General features: G+C 42.9%; 1 protein-coding gene across 1 annotated transcript in view; it reads left to right on the plus strand.

Moving 5' to 3' along the window:
- The window catches only part of LOC125891015 (zinc finger SWIM domain-containing protein 6-like), a 57,309-nt gene that overhangs the window by 29,296 nt on the left and 6,629 nt on the right, over positions 1-21,384 (plus strand). The window contains exons 3-10 of the mRNA XM_049580001.1: positions 1,348-1,496; positions 5,364-5,514; positions 7,148-7,327; positions 8,414-8,584; positions 8,715-8,861; positions 9,369-9,515; positions 11,197-11,457; positions 12,459-12,594. Of these exons, the coding sequence (XP_049435958.1) occupies positions 1,348-1,496; positions 5,364-5,514; positions 7,148-7,327; positions 8,414-8,584; positions 8,715-8,861; positions 9,369-9,515; positions 11,197-11,457; positions 12,459-12,594 (1,342 nt within the window). The remainder of the gene's footprint in view (positions 1-1,347; positions 1,497-5,363; positions 5,515-7,147; positions 7,328-8,413; positions 8,585-8,714; positions 8,862-9,368; positions 9,516-11,196; positions 11,458-12,458; positions 12,595-21,384) is intronic.

Raw genomic sequence — 21,384 nt, forward strand, 5'->3', positions numbered from 1 at the left:
AGCTAATAGTAATTTTCATAATCGATTAAATTGATAATTATTTTCTCAAATATTCTTATTTATTTATTTATTTATTTATTTAGTTTACATCACAATATGATGCATATATTTGTGCACATTTCTTTAATTTTTTATTTCTCATTTTTCTCTTCCCTCTATCTATATATTGTGTTATTTATTGTAGCATAATGCACATTTTTTTGCATGCTTCTTATTTTTCTATTGTCTTTTTTCTTCTAATTCTAATTCTCTCTGTGTGTATAAGAGCAACTGCAACGTGACCCAGTTTCCCCTCTGGGGATCAATATAATATTTCTGACTACTGAAATAATCGCATAAAAGGTCATGAAAAATGAAATCACCGTCCGACTAGCAAACTAAAACCTAAGGATACTCAGTTTTCCATCACATATGACAAAGAAAATCAGCAAATTGTTATATTTGAGAAGCTGGAATCAGAAAATCTTTGTCATTGTGGTTGAAAAAAATGACTTAAACAATGTATATATCAAAAGAGCTTGCAGTTTATTTTATGAGTTTCTCATCAGTTAATTATCTTCTCGCAGTGCATGTACTTGTGTTCTTGTATTTATAAGTGTGTGAGGAAACAAATAAATGTTCTGATGGGTGTAGAAAAATGAGTTAAACTCTATAAAGTTAAGACAACTTCTTCTTCAAACATTAAGGGTTAATGGTTAGTCTTTTTGTTAAGGTTAGAATGAGGTTTAATTGTGGTCGATAACAATAAGATATACTTAATAATATTCCTTGTAATTTTAATGAATTTTTACATTATTTATGTATGTGTAATACACTGAGTATGAGTCTGTATGTTTTAAAAATCAATCGTATTTTATTTTATTTTATTTTTTTACTTGTTAATTTGACAAGGACAAATGCATAAGACGTTGTTTCAAATCCAAAATACAAAGTAGATGCAGAGTATACAGGTTCTAGCCATGGCTAATATGCAACCCCTGTCCCTGGTTAGGCTGTTAGAATTAAAACAGTAAGTGTAAGATTAATGAGCATGGAGTTATTCCATACAATAATACAACAGAACATACACAGTAAAATACAGACAAAGACAAAGTCAGAAAGAAAACCACAATAAGAGCATAGACAAAAAACAATCAACCATGGCTATGTTATTTAAGTATGAGGTCAGTGCGTGTTTGTGTGCATGTGATCAAAGATTGTGGCCTGCACAATCAGTGTTCAGAGGCCTGCTTCAGTTTCAGCCGTTGCTTTACATGTGTTAAAAACCTTGAGTTCTCTCAGATTTTGATTAAAGAACAAAATGATTTTTATCAGGAATAAAGTGACCAAATGTGTGTGTTTTTGCAGGGGCCCCGGACCCCACGGCAGGAGCCAGCGTGGACGACGAAAACTGCTGGCATCTGGATGAGGAGCAGGTTCAGGAGCAAGTCAAGCTCTTCCTGTCGCAGGGAGGATACCATGGCTCGGGCAAGCAACTCAACCTGCTCTTCAGCAAGGTCGGAAGCCAGAAACATTCACTCATCCACATGCAGAACATAACAACACACATACAACACATACTGGCCCTGACCGCCACGGCCACAGGCACAGGAACACGGTTCATCCTGCCTGCATAGCCTCGCCTCCTCCCTTTAGGTGTTCTCATCTCTCTACAAATGCGGCCTCACCCTGATCCTCCACCGCTGCATCCTGTTAATAAATATTTTCTCCTCCTCTTTAGTGCACTTCTCTTCTATTCCCTTCTGAAAAGAGCCCCTCTCCGTTCAAAGCAATCCCAGACAAAACAACTTACATATATTGGCACATACATTAAAAGGCAGGCTGCCTCTTAGCTCAAGCTAATTGCAAAAAGGAAGTGTAACATTAAAGGAGCTATAGAAAGAGGAAAAGCTTGCACTGTGTGCTACTCTGTGCCCGCGATTAAACGATTAAACGAGAGATGTGTGCTTGTCTCTTTTGCCTGCGTATTACAGTGGCAAAGCTCGACCAGCATTAATGTATTGTACGCTATGTAAAGACTGCAAGCCAAGGCCATTATCATCCACCCTGCACGGCTTTTAGAATGTCTCCCGGCTTCACGCTCTTTGATGCCTGTTATATCCTTTTCAGCACACACACCCACTGACAGCCGCATATACGCTTGTCCACTCACACACCCACGCCGAGTCATGTATTGGTGCATACACTGAGCTGTATGTGCATTTGTGTGGCTTTTTAGGATGTGTTTTTGTAAATAAATGTCACTCCTCCTGTCATAAAGACAAAAAAACACCCTTTTTGTGCACACGTCCATGAAGCACAGTTAAAAATCACTATTACTGCTTTTCACCAAAAAGCACCCAGATTTTTTTAAGAGCAACAGATCAGTTTAAAACAATGTTTTCCTGGATTTTATATCCCCCCAATGCACCGAAGAGCGGTTGTGTTTCCTGCTGCTGGAAGATGCTGACCACTGTAGTTTACAATAAACGAGTCCCTGTTGCGATTAGGACGGCACAGACAATCTTCCAGTGAGAGAAAGTGAAGGGGAAATAAGGAGAAAACTCAGCTGCTGGTTATGCACCGGAGAGGAACACAATAAATGGTTAAAGCACTGAGTGGGTGCATTGCAAACAGTCTGTTTTTCACACAGATTTTTTTTTTTTTTGGTTACAGAAATTTTATTGGATTTTCACCCTTTTTAAAAAACAGACATATTTCTAAGTCAAAGAATAAGAAAATACTGAAAACATTTAGCCCCAAAGTACAATGTAGCTGATCGTATTGTGCGTAAGTGAATAGATTTTCTTTTTTGACCTCTGGTTTTGAAGAATATTTCTGAAGTGAAATCACAGAACTATTCAGAGGGCATAAAACTAGTTTGAATGGCAATCGATCGTCCGAGTCAAGATGCTTTGTGAGTGCTCAAAACAACATTTGAGAGAAAGCAAGGACAGTACGAAAGGTATTTTGTGTCCTGGTTTGAGCGAACATTACCAGCTCCCAGTTTATACCACTTAGAGACAAACTTGATTTGACCGTGGAAGTTTAATGTTAGACACCATCCTCAAAGTGACAACAGACCTCAGCCCAGTCTGGAGCACTGACTGTGTGATTTGTCTACAGATGTACAGTAACTGTAAAACAGATTAAACCCTAACAAGTGGATTTGGGCCTGTCTTTTCAAAGCATGTGAAGTCTTATTCACACTGGACTATTATTACCTGGGAACCTTTAGACTTTTTTAATAAATGCAGAAGTTGCCTGTCCTCTAAATACTGTGTGAATCTGCCATGTCCATAATTTGTCAGGTTTAAACTCCACAGCAAATTACCTAGTGTATTTTGCCAAACACAGACATCATGTCATATTTAGGTTTTTTGTTTTCTTTGCGCCTTTTTTCTTGCACTTAAAAATAAAGTTTTGACAGCAGTTTGAGCGCAGGAGGCTCGTCTTGCTACTCAGCATGGAAACTTATACGCAGAAAGAACAAGCTCAAATCCATCAGAGGAGCAAAAGCTCAGAAGATAATAGGATGCATCATATCTGGGAGATAATATCAGGAAATTTGATTGAAATACAGACTTTGCTTATTCCGTGCCAGTGTACCACACAAAACACAAACTAATGGGCTAATTTCTAAATCACATGAGGTCCCCTGGTTATACTGGTCCCATGTGAATCACGCTTTGGTCAAGCATTGTTAGAAAGTACCATATGAGGTGTGTATGGAGCTGTATGCTTTCATTTTGAAGACTTTTTTAAAAGTTGATTCAATACAACTTCTTTAACCTTGTAAGGACAGTTGTATGCTGCAGCTCCCCGCCTAGATCAATAGATCATGCACAATAGATAGGAGAAGATGAAGCATAGAGTAATCTTTCAAGGTATACTACGCAGGAATTGTGGGTTATAGTTCACTGCTTGTACTGTACGTACATTCAAGCTACTGTTCTATTGTGGGAACTTCACATTTGTTGTGACGTAATATTCAATATTTTTGCAAGCTAGCTAATGTTACCTCTCTCAGTGACAGCTTACCAGCTCCGAACCGTAGTTGGGAACACGCTGACTTATTTACAATCATTTAGCTTGGCTCGTTGTTAGCTGGTAACTAGCTTCTAGTGGTCTGGATCAGAAGGAAGGATAGCGACGCGCTCGGTTGCTGTTCACCAACAATGGCTTTATTGCAGTCTTCACCACAAAACAACAAACATGGCCTTCTCATGAAGTTCAACAATAACCCTGAATTTATCCAGACACTTAATTCTACTGCTATCATGACCATGACACCTCGAGAGAGCTGCTTCCCTCCGTATGCAATGAAGTACTCGTCACATATTCACAGGTTACCCACAAGGCCACTGCCCTTAAAAGGGAAAAAGGGTGAGCTGGTAACAATAACTTAACCGATTTATGCGGCCTTGTTGAAAAATACTACTGTAACACAAATAGATAGAAGGGTCTCGTTAGTCTTTGGAAAAATGATTACAAACATGGTTAAATGTACTGTAGGAATATGAGAGCATATTTTAATACTCTACTATAACATTTTTATTTGAGATTTCAACAATAGCGCACTTCAGTAGACCAATATCCACTATCAAATGATGCTCAGACTGTGCAAGAATTTCATATTACACCACTACTCACTCCATGGACACTGCAGGAATGTGCAGAACCGCTAAGATAGGAGGCACACATTGATAAAAGACCAGCACCTTTATCCAGTCATTCAGTGCTCACCAGTGAAAGTTAAAGTAAAAGCCAACCCCTGATCCACTCTAGCTTGGAACGAACTTTGTCCACTTGGTGTGTTGCCTTGCTACATTTGCATTTTTACGGCGCTGTGTCCGCAATTTTCATAGCATTATTGGCTGGGGGGTTCACTCCTAGAAATGTTCAGAACACAGCAAAATAAGAGGAAAATAAGAAAATAGAGGGCAGAGGTCAGAGTCTCTGTAGACAAATACACAACCACACACATGACGATTGCGAGAGATTACTTTTATATGAGTCTATACATTGTTTTGGGGAAAATCCTGCAAAGTATAGCTTAAAAAAAGACTTAATGAAATAGAAATTGTAACTAGATAACTATAAAAACAATCAAAAAGGTACATATGTGATGAGGATGTACAAAGGCATAAAAGCAAGCCTTGAATGTGTGTGTTTCTGTGTGTGTGCTTGTGTATCTGTCATTTATTGTCTGTGTGTAGTCCAGTGTAGCTCTGTATGTCTCATCTCTGAGCTGTTAGAGCTCGTCTCTGTGCCTGTGTGTGTTCATCGCTCTCTGTTTGTGCATCTGTTTGCACAAACTATGCGTACGTGTGCGGTTGTGTGCGTAACCCGTCCTCCCTGTCTCCTCCTCTCTCCTCCTGCAGGTGAGGGAGATGCTGAAGATGCGTGACTCCAACGGAGCGAGGATGTTAACACTGATCACAGAACAGTTCATGGCCGACCCTCGGCTGGCGCTGTGGAGACAGCAGGGCACCACCATGACCGACAAGTACAGACAGCTCTGGGACGAGCTAGGTGAGGGGGAAAAACACACCACACACACACTGTGACTGTCCTACAAATGTGCACACATACACAAACACACACACGCGCGCGCGCCTCTTTCCCAGTATGCACAGGCACGGACAGATTTAGCAAGGTGGGCGATCGAACCCAGACATGGAGACAAAGGCACACACACGCATATTTTTTTTTCCTGTTTGTTTATTTGTCCTTTGTGTCCAAGACAGCCCACATAGACACACACTCTGAGACGCACACACTCATCACTGACGGCCCAGTCTCTCCCTCTCACTGTGAATGCAGGTTTGGCAGCTCAGCAAGAGTGTCTTTGTGGATTACAAGCCGTTTAACGCAGCACATCGCGCCCCATCATACCCCCAATATTATGACCTCCGTAATGTTTTCAAACACTTCACATTATATATTTAGTTGATGTGACAGAGTGCTGCTCGCCATGCAGTCATTTGGTTTGATATAGTGTGTAGTTCTTTTGACAGATGTACTGTACCTACAGCAAAACACTTCCCCGCAAACCACAAAACCAACAAACCCGTCACCAGGACAGCAGTCGTGTTGTCTCCTGTCTTTGTTGTTTTCCTCTAATGTCTCGGTTGATGTTGCTGCTGCTTCTGCCGCCGCCGCTGTTGTTGATGATGATGTTCGTTTTCTCCCTTTGGTCTTGTTCTGCACTTTGTGAGGACAGCGCAGTGATCTCATCTGTTTCAATCCCACGTATTTTTGGAAGTGTGTGTACGGTCTCTTTGAAGTCCACACTTCAAACCCTTCTTCCCAAGTCCTTATCACTCCCCCTGATGTGTGGTGAATGCTGCCTCTTGGCGCCGCTCGCTCTCCCTCTCTCCCCCTCTTTTGTCTTTCTCCTCTTTGAGCCGCAGCTACTGCTCTCCTCCAGACACAAAGCCAAGCCTCATTCACTTGTCCTCACCCATGTCTCCTCGTCCAAATCATCTCCGCTCCCATTTCATTTTCTGTATCCCCTTTTTTCTGCTCTCCCTCTGTTCTGTACCTTTTGTATTCTTTTTCTCTCCTCATGTTCTGTCTCTGTCCTTGTCTTCGTCCTTCCTCCCCAAACTCTCTCTGCCTTTACACACATGCATACGTACAACACAATCACACACTCACACACACACACACACACACATACACACACACACACCACTGTAGAGTGTACATATCTCCAGCAGTCTTGAGAGTAAAATCCCTGAATGTGCTTGCCTCCCCAGAGACGTAGCCACTTTTCATATTCTGTTTGTTCCAATTTACTCCAAAATGATGTGTGTGCAGTCAGCGTTGCCTCGGGACTAGTTAAGTTCTCTGTTTTCACAGACTTTTGTATTCCAGTGCAAGATGGCGGCAGCATACAAAATGTGCACTAAAAGAAAAAAGAAACAATGTTATGAACGCTGCGCATCTTTGAAAACTGCCTCCAGCTTTCAGCCTTGCATGATAACTACATTTAGGATCTTTTTAAAACCTCAAAAGACACACCTACCTGCACTGTATGATTCATCGCTGACGTCACTGTCACACACTGGGAAGTAGGGCAGCTGACTGAAGTGTGTGTGTGTGTGTGTGTGTGTGTGTGTGTGTGTGTGTGTGTATGTTTTACGTTTGTGTGGGTGTCCAGGTGCCCTGTGGATGTGCATCGTACTGAACCCCCACTGCAAAGCGGAGCAAAAGTCATCGTGGCTGCGCCAGCTGCGCAGATGGAACAGCGTGGACGTCTGCCCCTGGGAGGACGGTAACCACGGCAACGAGCTGCCCAACCTCACCCACTCACTGCCTCAGGGTGCCCATGGCAACCAAGGTCAGAGATTGACAGGTTTTGTATGTCTGTCAATAACATATTTACTTTGTAATAACGCATCTCAAGGTGAGAGGTGCCACAGTGCGTGTAGCATTTGTAAACATCAGTGGTGAAGCCTTGATCTCACACACATGAAACACTTCTGCTCATCCCAAGCATCATTCTGAATGTTTTTTGTTGTTATTAGTAGCTTTTTAGCTTCAACAAACCTGATCAAAAAACAATCCACCCGTTGGAGGTGATTTTCTTCCATGTAGCCGCTCACTTTCAAAGCGTTCGTGCAGTTTGGCTGAAAACTGTCTTTCTCTCTTCAAAACACTCGAGCAGAATAACTACAGCGTAGAAGCTTGGTACAGGCTGCCAGTCTTGTAGGTGATGGTTGTGTTTGTAGATGGTAATTATGCTAATGTCCCCAAAAATTAACATGTTATTAATAGATGTTAAAATGCCCAGGCGTTTAATAGAGCAGTGTGTAAGATTTGAGGGGATTTAGTGGCAGCTAGCCATGAGGATTCCAGAGGGCAACCAGCCGAAACTTCTCCTGGTTAGAGTTCCTTCAGTGTTCAGGAGGTTTTTACCAGAACATAAATCATCTGCAGAGATTTCTTCCTCTCCAAAACAAACAAATCTAGTGATTTAAACCCTTAAAAACACTGAGTAAAGTAGTTTTACGTTACAAATTAGTATTTCTCCTACATTGTTTGGCATGTTGCAGACAAGCCATTAGCCCAGTGCCCCCGAATGTGTGTGCCCCCAAATTATTCACCGAGGTCTCTTCCTCTCCAAAAGAAGTGGACCCAGTGATTTAAATGGGTAAAGCCACTGAATGAAGCAGTTTCAGTTTTAAAAAATCTGTGTTTTTCGGATGCTCTCATCGCAGAAGGGCTGCTAACTGCAGTGGTTTCTGCCAATATATCCCCCTAAATCCTACACACTGGACCTTTAAAGTAAAAAAATAACCAAATGGCCGCACATGTGGGCCCTATCTTACTTTTCTCACCACGTGAAGGTGATCGCACTTTAGATCTTCTCACACCTCCTCCTCTCACCCCCCCCCCCCCCCCCCCCCTTCTCCTTCTTCTGCAGAGATGCGCCCCCACAGGACTGTGTTCACACGGGCCATTGAGGCCTGTGACCTGCACTGGCAGGACCGACACCTCCAGCACATTATCGCCAGTGACCTCTATGCCAACTACTGTTACCATGACAACCAGGAGGGCTCCCTCTTTGACTCACGCGGCTGGCCCTTGTGGCACGGTGAGGCTGTGTGTATGTAGGTGTATGCGTGTGCGAGCCCGTGTGTCAGATGAGTTATTTATACACAATAAGTTGGGCTGAGAATGCACAGTAGAGTGCTGGAGTTAAAAAAAAAATGTCTTTTCTTCAGAACATGTCCCAACGGCCTGCGCCAGGGTGGATGCTCTGCGCTCGCATGGTTACCCGAGAGAAGCCCTCCGACTGGCCATCGCCGTGGTGAACACATTACGGCGGCAACAGCAGAGGCAACTGGAGCACTTCCGTCGGCACAAGAAAGGTTTTTTTTTCCTATTAACTGACAGAATACAAATTAGAAAGCAAACCATTTTCACAAATTATTATGCATACAAACACCAGCATCCTTCATCCATCCCATAGAAATACTCTAGAATATCAAGGGAAAATAAAAGCGTGGACAGAAGAGAGGAGGAGGAAACTCTCCAAAAATCCTCCAGCTGTGAAGCTTGTTTTTGACTCATCAATTTTTGGAAGCTGGAGTAATTAATTGCTAGCAGCGAAGAAAAAATGTTTTGTAGTTGTTGAAAAAAAACCCTCTTCTCTCTTTCCAAAAGACAATCTTTCATTTATTTTCTATTCACTGCCATTATCATTTGATTTAAGAACTGCTTCTTTGCCTTGTGCGGGTCATTTTATAGTGTTGTCTTAGCTGTTCTGTTTGGTGAAGGCCATCGATGAATATCTGTGTTTTAAAGTTCATTGTTTTGACAGCATCTCTCTTTTTGCACTCGTTAACTGTGTCATTATCTGCTCTGTCTTGTCTCAGAGTTGCTCCATAAAGGCCATACCTCCATAACCAACATGGAAGGCTGGGTGGGACACCCCCTGGATCCCATCGGCACCCTGTTCAGCACCCTGACAGAGTCGGGGCGAGGGGGAGAGGAGGGCTCCAACACCTGCTTAGACCTCTCAGGTACCTGCTGACGTAACTGGCAGCTAGGACTGCAACTACCAACTGTTTTCATAGCCGATTAGTTGTTAGGTCTAAGTACAGTAAATTTCCACTATAGAGCTTTTATTTTGAAGTGCTGTTTCCTGCTGTAGAGTGAGTGACTAACAGACAGCTACTTGACAGAGACAGCAAACTAGACCAATGACACGGCCAAATGCAAATATGGCGCTGAATGTATGAAACTGTGGGAGCTCAAACTAGTGACTAAGGAGCAATATGGACTCCGAGGCTGGACCAGTCGGGAACCACTGCTCTATAACATGTCAGAAAATGGTGAAAAAAATTATCGCTGGTTCCCAAAGCCCAAGTTTACATCCTAAATGTCCTGTTTTGTCAAAAATATTCAGTGAACTGCCACAGAGGAGTAAAGAGTCTGAAAAAAGTCACATTTAAGAAGCTGATTTTTTTACGTAAAAAAAAAAAAAAAAAATTGGTAAAAGGAAAGTAGTTGGTGATTATTGAAAAGATTAATACTAATTGATTAATCGTTTCAACTCTGTTTGCAGCCTGAATAAAATGTGCACATATCCTTAAATTTAGCTCTGGTTTTATGGCAGCGCATGAAATTAATTTGACACAAACCCAAAAAGATGATACTGTAGCCTATATCTACATGTAAATACGTGGTGACACACGCTTGTTTTTCTTGAGAGGTCACTATGTTTGAATAGTGGATGAATAGCGGATTTTTTATTATATGTTTTATTTGTTGCATTTTAAATGTGTTTTGATTGGCTGCTACCTTGACCAGGTCTGTCTTGTTAAAGAGATTTTCAATCTCAGTGGGACTTCCTGGTTAAATAAAGGTTAAATAAAAATGTGTTTTCTCAGTCTCAGAGCCCATTGGTTATTGTCTGAGGCCTCTGGGGGCGAGGGACAGTATTTAGGGCTGATCCAATGTAGCCTGCAGGTATCTAAGCAAAGACTTCCTGTACTGTACAGCAGTCATTTCGGCTAATCTCTAAAAAGCAAATATCTACATGTGAAAGGAGTAATATTTCTAAAAGGCTAATACAAAGCTAACTAGTCATCAGGCAATAGCTAATTGGTTCTGAGATTGCATTTCAGCTACCACACACACAACAGTGAGTATAACATTATACAAAATAAAAACATGCTGTTTTTTTATTCACAGATATCGATTTTTAATGAGACAACAAAATACATGATTTAAACTGACATTCCTGCCTTGCTGACTACAGCTGAGTCTTTTTTAGCTCATGTAGCTGCATAATAAGACGTATTTTTCAGGTCTTTCATATTACTGGCATGCAGATGTGAGGAAGCGCAGTTTAACTGCAGTTTCACCTTCAGTCTTTTTGTCTTATCTCATCATGCCTCCTCCTGTGCCTTTTTTCAATTCTCCTCTCCTACGCTTGGCGATCGCTCTGTCCCTCATTGCCTCCTCTGCTCACAGAAATAGCCCTCTCCTCTGAGGTAGAGAAGCGAACGGAGGAATGCTCCTGAGGCGCTGATCTTTATTTTGGATGGTCTTTGGGTCCAGACCTCTGCTGTGTGACTGACACAGTGGTTTTCCATAGGAGACAGGCTCATCTAGTGTCCAAAACCTCAGAGAATAACCCAGACTACCACTTTATGCCAACTCAGTTCCTATGTATCCCTCTCTCCCTCTTCTTCACAGACTGCTCCAGTGTTGTAAGCCGAGCAGACCTCCAGCGAATGCCCGTGCAGCGATTGCTAGGAGACGGTGAATCGTACGTGGCGCTGGCGGTGGAGACGGCTTTGATTGGCTTAGGCCAGCAGCGGGTGATGCCTGACGGGCTGTACGCTCAAGAGAAGGTGTGTCGGAACGAAGAGCAGCTATTGGCCAAGCTGCAGGAAGTGGAACTGGACGACTCCCTGGTCAAAATCTTCCGTAAACAGGCCGTCTTTCTGCTAGAGGGTGAGGGAGCTGACAGATAATATGTCTTCCTTATTGTCCATTTACATCTCCCAGCAGTCTTCACACACACACGCACACACAAAGACACGCCTCCTTTTTTTCTTTTCTCTCCCTCCCACGCTCTGAGAACCTACACATTCCTGCTAAAACAGGAAAAAACACATTGGACTCTGTCTCAGTATTTATTATCCTTTCATTTTGTGGTGCAAATAGAGGCTCGGCTGCCCTGGGCCAGACCAAAATGAGCTCTTTACACAGTAACACCAGGGGTATTGTGTCAGCACACACATGCGTGCACACACAACAGTGTGTACATTTACAGGACTGGGGCTGGAGCAGAATGAGGTCTGGTTATGGGAAAGGGAGGAGGAGGAGAAGGTGGGGGGGTGGGGGGTGGGGACATCCTGAAGGGCTTGGCTCAGTCAAGCTCCACTCCAGTCCCCACCCAAACCCCAGCCCTGCCTCGGCCCCTGCGCGACCACCCACCTCTGGCTCCGTTACTAATACAGCGCCGGGCTCCGAGGCCTCTGCGGGCCCCTGGAGGCTGCAGCAGCCGCGCCACTGTGTGATGTGGTCTGTGGCTTAGGAGCCTGTTGGGGTTTAAAATAACCCACCAGAGACTAAAGGAAGTGCAGGGAGAGATGGGAGGAGGGAGCGCGAGGCAGTCTGCACACACACGACCATATGGTTTTTGACGTCACAGTTTGTTTTAATGCCGCGTGGCTCTGCTTCTTCCTGGCTGGGAGGGAGAAGTCTGTCCTCAGTGGGCCATAGAAAAAGCACAACTCAATATACAGCAAAATAAAAATGCACTTGCTTTTTCTGTTGTCTATTTATACTGCATATACTATCCATTTAAATACCATACCATAACATTTATTGACCTGATGAGACAGATAATTGTTTTATGACTGAATGTCTTCCTACTCTTTGTTCCATCACTAAAAAAAGCCCCCTTTTTTATGTGTGTGTGTGTGTGTGTTTTCTGTGTTTTTGAGCAGCTGGTCCGTACTCTGGCCTCGGAGAGATCGTCCACAGAGAGAGTGTTCCCATGCACACCTTCGCCCGCTATCTCTTTACCTCTCTCCTACCTCACGACGCTGAACTGGCGTACAAAATTGCACTGAGAGCCATGCGGTAGGTCTTAAGTGTGTATATGTGTGTGTGTGTGTGTGTGTGTGAGCGTGTTCCTGTAATCATGTCGAAACCTTGTAAATCACATTTTATTGATTTTCATTTTAACATTTAAATGCTGATCTTTGGATTAAGAAAATCCTCCCAAGTTCGGCTAATGGAGCCTTTTAAAAATTACAACGGAAAACTTGTAAACGGGAGGGTTACTCGCAGAATATGTCTGTTCTCTACAGTAAAGCAGCGAATAGAAGTTCGACTTATTGTAATCATCTGACTGCACGTAGACTCTGCATCGTTTGCTTTGTTACTTCGGCTGATTGTAGCTGTTAACCATCTGAAACCAGAGGATCACACACACAGATTTGTCCAGATTCCAACTCTGAAACTTGTAAAAATGTTCGGTATTGCGACCTCTGACTAAAGTAGCGATCTCTCCTTTTTTGTGCAGACAAGTGCATGCTCTCCTCGAACTTTAAAGTCAGGCACCATTGCGAAAACGTAGTTATTTTTAGAGGGTTTTAGAGATGCAAGGATGTTAAGATGTAGAGTATTTTGTCTGTGTTTTCACGTGTGGGTCTGTGTTTAGTCAGCGATCCGTCCTGTTTGTGGGTCTGACTGTGTTTTCCATGTGATCTCTCTATATTAAGCTCCTGTGTGTATTCATCTGTGGACAATGTGTACATGTGTATGTGTGTTAATCAGTCTGCGCTGCTGTGTTTTGATGTTGTGACTAGTGGGAGCTGGATCAGTGAATATTAATTACATTAATGAGAGTGTAATTAGTGTGGCTGTAATGAGGAGGAAGCACACACACATGCAGGGCCAACAGGGAGAGGGCAGTGTGGGGAGGATGTTTGTTGTGTTTCTACAAAGCTTCTCAGAGTCCATCGCTGAGGAACTGGCAAATGATTAGTGAATGAATGAGAAGTGAGTTTTTATTTCTGGCTCGTACCAGCGTGTGTCACAGTTGGACAAACGGAGAACAAAAAGACAACAAACACTTCATTCACACTTTTCCTCCCAGTTAACCAGTCAGGAGGCGTCGGGAACTGAAATAACGTGCTCACAAAACCAAAACAACATGGTTGGGTTTCTCATTGAGGGGGCTGTGTGGTTTCAAGGTTACACATCCAACCGCTGAGTGTCCCCTCTTTGCCTCTAAACCCAAGTCCCAAACCTGTTTTCCCTGAGTCAGCCACTCCCCTCCCTCCCTCGCTACTTCCCTTCACCTTCCCCATATCCTCCCCTCACCTCCTCCATCCTCACTCCTGTGGTGTGAAACCGGCGATTTAGAATAATATGGCCACTTATGGGCGCTCTTGGGAGCCAGGGGTGTCTACTCAGCACATAATGAATGTGTGTAATGTAGCGTAGTGTAATATGATAGCATATACCTCCCCGCTCCCACGGGACGGCGGACAGTTAAATATAGAGGAGGAGGTAAAGGAACCAGGGCTATTTTAATGGACCCATTATAACACTATCATTGATACAAGGAGAGAGAGAAAGTAGCGCTCTCGCTCATTTACACACACACACACTTTTTCACTTTCCACTTGCTTTCTCTATTTGTCTTCTCCTTCACAGTTGCTCTCAAACCAGCTTTTTTTTTTTTTTAAATGCGAGGAAGTCTGGACTGCCTCCACACACAAATGCATATCCAGTATTTTAAAGTGTGTGTGTGTGTGTGTGTGTTTGTGCCGCGCATGAAGTTAATTAAAGCGTGCGAGAGCAGCATATGCTGTGAGATGGCTTGGTGTGAGCGGCCAACACAAAAACAGAGGAGCTGCCTACTGGTTTCACGGGCTGCCCAGAATTTGACTGCAGCCACAGAAGAAGAAGAAGACGCTCGCTGCCTCTCCGGAGACTGTCCTTATCGCAACTCTTTGGAAGCCAAAGAGACAAAATCCCAGCCGCCTGTTATCATATGAGATTTCCATATGGGATAGGCGTCTTCCAGTGCTAATGAATGTAGATCCTCGCTGTAATTCACAACCTTTGGTCCTCTGCATAATCCATAATCTTTGAATATATACAGCACTGTATATCATAACTGTGGACTAAGGATAAACTGGGACATACCAGTGACACTCACAGGTAGATGACATCATTTTGTCTTCATGTTAGGTCAACCTGTGTAGCCCTGCACAGTCTGACACCCCCTGAAAATACAGTTTGTCTTATTCATGAATGATTTTGCACATAAAAAACTTTGGTACTAAAACCTACACCGGATTCATGAACGTTGTGGAAAACTTGTATCTGATCATAGACACGTGTATGTTGATGACTGCCAACCAGCCGTAAATTGACAGACTGATTGACCGACCGCTAGTTTGTAATTGGCATACATCCCCGCCAGTAATTTTTGAATATTTTCCTCATTTCATCATGCAAATGTTTACATGAAAAAGACGGTTTTAATTACGATGTAGGGAATCTATAGTGGCAGTATTGGGGAAGTTATTTATTTATTTATTTATTCATTTGTTATTTGACAGAGACAATGCACAGTTTTTGCACACATAGTTAGCTATAAGATAACATTTTGTCATATTTGCTGAAACTGTCACTATATCCAAACAGAAATTTGAGACTGATGATCTGTGAAGAAAAATTATATTTCTCTGCCCTCTCACGTTGCTTTAAAATGGCATTTTCACATGAAAGAAACCAACCAATCAGAGCCAAGGAGTCCCTAATGCAGCTGTCAATCATGTCAATCATTCCTCATGAAATAGGTAGCGCTGATCAATTATAAAGATGCTGTTACTGCATTGTATATTTCTCGCCTCAAATGTTTTCAGAAACATATTTGAGTGTACTGTTTAGCTAGCGAAAAAAAGGCAATGAAGCAACAGAATTTTGATTCATATTTGATCAGCACTGCCTACTTAGATAGTTTGACCCCCGTTCATAAGCAGGGATCGGCATAGCAGTGTTAGAGACTCCTTAACTCCGATTGGTTGTTTTCAGAGATTCTGGCAATTGCCATTAGAGACAGTAGGAGGATGACATTATTTTTCCATTTGGTTTCAATTGCAGCTTTAAGAAAATTAATACTGCAGTATAAAAACACTATTACAGGACAGTACCGGCGGCTGTGGCTCAGAGGTAGAGTGGGTCATCCACCAATCGGAAGCTCGGCGGCTCTATCCCCAGTGCTCCCGGGTGCTTTTATGTGTGATGGGTACGTGATTGGGTTCGATTTGGCCATGATTTCATCTTGACTTTAAAATCAGCAATCTGCAACTCTCAACTCTCTTATATGACCTGGTGCTAAGCTCCAAAAGTTTGTTGTTCTAGTTGCTTTTGATTATTTACCCTTAGTAAAAGTAGCCAATTATGGTATGATACCACACTGTATAATTATTAATTAATCATTGCTGGTGCATAACATAAGCAGCTTTGTGTTCTGGTTGCTAATATATAATCATGGGTAGTCTCTGTAACAGTGCATCATATTTTATAACCTGATCATTTGCTTTGTCTAGAACCCTTATCTGATATGTTACCAGGAACTATTATTTCCCTCTGAAGTGCAGTGGAGCTTTATACAGTGGCATTGTCAGAAATAGTAGCATGAAGTGGAAATACTCAAGTAAAGTGCAAGTACCTCAAAATTGTTCCTAGGTATTGAACTTGAGTGAACTGGAGCGTACTTTTAGACACAGAGAGATAATAATTGGACCACTTCTCAGACAGTGGAGCCATATCATAGCATACAGCATCTTGTGTGTTTTATATATATCTAAGCATTTGGATTTGACCACAGTTTGTATAGCTCAACGTCTTTTTGCATATCCATGTTTCAGTTCAATTGAAGGATCGCACACAAACCTCTGAGTCGGAGAATATCCTACAATCCTCTGTGCTCTATAAACAAACAAAAGGAATACACACAGGTCAAGCTAAAAAATGAGGCTATTTTTATATATTACTGAGAAGTGAGACTGAGATATTTTTTGAGATTACCTGTCAGCGAGGAGCTTCTGATGAGGTACTCGCTGTGTGGAAAACAATGCTTCACCCAAAGCAGATGTCATTTCAAGCATCCAAGGCACTTAAGAGGAGTGAACCAAAATCAGGGGTTGTGTTTGGGGTCAGGTACGACTTGATCCCTCCTGTCAGGCATTATGAAGGTTTCCAACTTTTAACTTTGTGTATAGACTGGAGGTCCTCCAGCGGATGTGACACTTAGAAGATGGATGTGTGCTTGATAGATTATGGAAGTGACGGGTGTTTACAGTCAGGGGGAAAGGAGCATGAGGTAGAGAGGTCAGTCGTCATGGTGATGCTGACCAGAACTCCCAGAGGGCCTCAGGATTTAAGTATAACCCTGGCTGGACTGCTTTTCATCAATGTCTCTGTTACTTCTTCGCTTTCACTTGTTTTGCACCTTTCGCATATGTGGACAGTTCACCCCCAGATCAAGAATACATATTTATCCTCTCACCTTTAGTGCTATTTATCAGTCTAGATTGTTTCAGTGTGAGCTGCTGAGTGTTGGAGATGTTGGCCGTAGAGTTGTCTGCTTTCTCTCCAATATAATGGGAAGAGATAGCTCTTGGCTTGTGGTGCTCAAAGCTCAACAGCAATGTCTTTTTTCCTGGTTACTCAAGATAATCCACAGACCTTGTTGAGAGCCGTTTCATATATGAACTATTTTCTGTTGCTCGAACTGCACCTGCCAACCGTATCACAGCACAGAAGGAAGCGTGCATCTACTGCTAGCTCATCTAGCACACCCAAGCTAGCTACAGCTCAGCTGAGAAGGACGCCATTAATCTAAACATTGCACTGTGTCAAGAGCACAAACCTCTTGTCCATGAGTAGATGCACACTTCCTTCTCTGCGTAGTGATACGGTTTGGAGATGTAGTTTGGTAGAAAGAAAATAGTTCCTGCATGAAACTGCTCACCACAAGGTCTGTGGATTATCTTGAGTAACCAGGTCATGATTTGTGTAAAGAGACACTGCTGCTGAGTTGTTGTTTTTTTGTTTGTTTTTTTACCTTGTTGTGAGCAGTTTCATGTAAGAACTATTTTCTTTCTCTCAAACTGCAACCATATCACAGCACAGAAGGAGGCGTGCATCTACTGCTAGCTCACATAGCACAACTAAGCTAGCTACAGCTCAGCCAAGAAGGATGCCATTAATGTTTACATGGCACTCTGTCAGGCACAAACTTCTTGTCCATGAGTAGATGCACACTTCCTTCTACGTGATGAGATTGGCAAGTGTAGTTTGGTAGACAGAAAATAGTCCCTGAGTGAAACTGCTCACAACAAGGTCTGTGGATTATCTTGATTAACAGAGTCATGATCTCTGGAAAGTAATTGAGTAGGGATGTCGATCAGATTTTCCATAGGTTACACATGTCCATCCGTCCCATCTCCCTTCAGGTCACCCTGCCGAGTAAGCTGCTCAATCTTGGGCCGCAAATCCCCTTTAGCATTTTTACTTTCAACCACTGTTAGCTCTGTTAGCACTGTTAGCAGAGTCAGCATCTAGGTCCATTATATTCAAGAGAAGGCAGACATCTCTATTGCTGACAGGGCATAAAATTAACACCCGCCAAGCGCCAATTGCGGGTAAAAAATGAGTTTGGGGTGTAAAACAAAAACACACACCCGCCAGTGGCTGATGGAAAATTTTGAATTGCATGTGGGTTTTTTATGTGCTTCGACCATTTCTGCCAGCTGTGTCCAGGGACGGTTTTTGCTATGGGCAATGTGGGCAACCGCCCAGGGCGCAATCTATGTGAGGACTCACGGGTGCCCTCGAAAAAAAACAAAACAACAACAACAACAAAAAAAAAACTCGCCAGTTTTCTAGACTACCGCTCATTTCCACGTCAAGTTAGTGGAGTGGGGCGCCCCTATTATCATGTTTCAACCAGCAGCAGAAAGGAAATGAGAATCCTGGAGGTTGTGGGTTGAATGGGGGTCACAGACAGGAACACGGCGGAGGTTCATAGTGCTCTGCGGCGCAAGATAACGGCTTACCGGCCGTCTCCGACAAAGTCCGACTCCAGGTCCAGTAATTTCCTCTTTCGTTGGTGTCATGACTGCCCAGTAGTACCTGGACAACCGAGCCGTAGCGGTACACAGGTATGTAGCGTGTCAGAGGAGAAACGAGCTGTTAACATTTCCACAAACCTCACCGCACTTTAGGGACTGTTCGTTACTTATGGAGGGACTGTCAGGGGAGGAGGGTGGCTGGTTGATTTTTATTTTATTTTGATCCCCCCTATGTTAATCACTTATTGATGCTGTTTTTGAAGTATGAATAAGTCAATAAGTAATTTATTCCATTGAAATATCATTGATGTATTATAGAAAAGTGATTTATCTTTTTATAAATGACAAAAGGCACATCTGCCTCATTTTTGCTGTGGCATCGTGATACTACTACTGCAGCCTTTGCCGCAAGCACGCCAAAGAAACACAGAGGACAGGGTTGGATTTTCCTAAAGTTGGATTTTCATACTAAAAACGTAAGGTAATTATTTTTCGTCAAATAAGGCACAATTTTTTATTTGGCTGGTGAAAAATATGTTTGGCCGGTAAATTTTTGGAGGTCACCAGCCAATGGCAGATGAGGTAAAATGTTAATTTTACGCCCTGATTGCTGATATCTCCAACACTCAGTAAATCACTCCAAAGCGGTCTAGATTGATACGTAGCACTACAGGTAAGACGAAAAAGATGTATTGGTGATTTGGGGGTGAACTGTCCCTTTAATAATTCAATGGGGAATCAACCATGAGTCATTCCTAAATATCTGATTACCCAACTGTGTCTACTGATTATGAGACGTCTGCCTTCCTTGCAGACTCCCTCCGCATCGTCACCCTTGAATATTTCTGGTGCGTTAAGTATTGCTGTGTCCCTTTCAGATGTGACAGGGTGCTACAGTGCCACAGGACCCATTTGACACCAGAGCTGCCCCCCCCCCCCCCCCACTGCTTCATGCATGGATTGATTGCCTCTTCCAGCTCTCTGTTAGTGTTTTATATATCATTGATAGTGCACATTTGTATCCAGCCATGGCAGTGCTGTAAAGAAATATGAGTTTAATTTGATGTTTTAAGCACACTCGACATTGAGTTGAGAGTTTGTATAGTGTTATTGCATGGAGAAGATGATCATGTTTATAACCAGCGTGCGCGGTTCTACAGCAGTTTACAAGGTATTGGATGGGAACGCACACATAGCAGGGATTATACTGTACTTGTGCTTAGATTGAATGATTCAGAGCAGTCCATTAGGCCATTTTTTGTTGCTTGTTTCTTATGGAACAATAGCCCAGTATGGATTTTCCTCCCAACATTTTTAGGAGGTTATTTTTCAGCAACCCAGGCCTCTCAAGCTCCTATCCAATGGAGGCCTCTGGCTCTCTGGTGAAAACCAAACAAAGACAGGAATGTTGATGAGGCCTCCATCTTTACCCAGGGAACTTTTTTTTTTTTGCTTTGCTACACCCCAGGAATCTTCCAGAAGGCCCCAGTGTGGTGGAAGCTTTTAGCAGCTCTTTAGATGTGTGTGGAGTGAACCCGGCTGTTGCTAAGGCTTCCAAACATCTCCATTTTACACCAAGTGTCAGTGTTCACACTTGCACGCATCTCGACTGGGTTTTTGTCACCTTCCTTCGCTCTCTCCCTCTCTGCGAGAGACGGGCCCTGCTTGTGCCCCTCTTGGGCAAAACCTGAGTGAAGAAGAGGCTGTTTTTGTGCATGCCTTCACTCAGGTGGCAACAGTATCACATGCACTTTGCTCTGAAATTGAAACTGGCATTTAGCATTGCATTGCTTTTACCGGGTTGCTTTGATGTGTTTTCAAAAGGGCAGGTGTGTGTGTGTCTATCTGAGCGTGTGTGTGCATGCATGCGCGTGTGTGTGTGTGTGTGTGTGTGTGTGTGTGTGTGTGTGCTGGCTCTTTTCATTCATGTGTGTCGGTATTTGTTTGATGTGTGTCCAGCCTAACGGGGCTGGAAGGTGAATTCCTTAATTTCCCCATGGACTCAATTAGCTTTGTGATTGGCTGAGAGAAGGCCAGGTTGTGCTGTCTTCTGAAGGAAAGAAGACCTTTGAAACTGAGGTGGGAGCGGAGGGAAGAGAAGTGAAGCAGAATAGGAGATGAGCCGGCCACAGTGGTAATGGTGGTGGTGCTCGTGGTGCTGGCAAAGACTTGGCCCTGTCAGTATTATTATAATGAGAGAGAGAAACTAGTGAAGCCTCTTCATCCACTAGCAGGTGTTGCGCGGCTCTGACTTCATTATGACCAATTAGAGTGAAGAAAATACTAATTATACCTTGGTTTCTAGGTGATTAAATACTAGGTTGGAAGTAAATTGCAGGGATCGGCTAACTGTAATCCCCCTGTGATCACTAAAGTCATTTTCATTTTGAAGTCACTTTCAGACCATCATAATGAAGACTTTTTCTGTCTGTACAGTATTTCTGTCTGTCTGATTTCGCTTTGATTTGGATGATTCGTGGACCTTTGGTGTTTCTGTGCCTGTCTCTGATTATCATTCACTCAATTTCTTTGCCGCTCTGTCGTTCTTATCCGATATTTCTTTTCTTATACTCTGGTTAATATTCAATTAAAGGTCCAGTTTGTAGGATTTAAGGGGCTATATTGGCAAAAGTGGACGAACCAAACACTAGCTCTAGATAGGGCCCCTGTAGTTAGTAGCCCCTCTGCGACGAACCAAACAGTGTCAGAAAAACACTGAATTTTAATGTGAAACTGCTTAATTCAGTGTTTTTACCAGTTTAATAGACCA

Source organism: Epinephelus fuscoguttatus, linkage group LG6 (genome assembly GCF_011397635.1).
Source record: "Epinephelus fuscoguttatus linkage group LG6, E.fuscoguttatus.final_Chr_v1".
In the NCBI taxonomy this organism is placed as follows: domain Eukaryota; kingdom Metazoa; phylum Chordata; class Actinopteri; order Perciformes; family Serranidae; genus Epinephelus; species Epinephelus fuscoguttatus.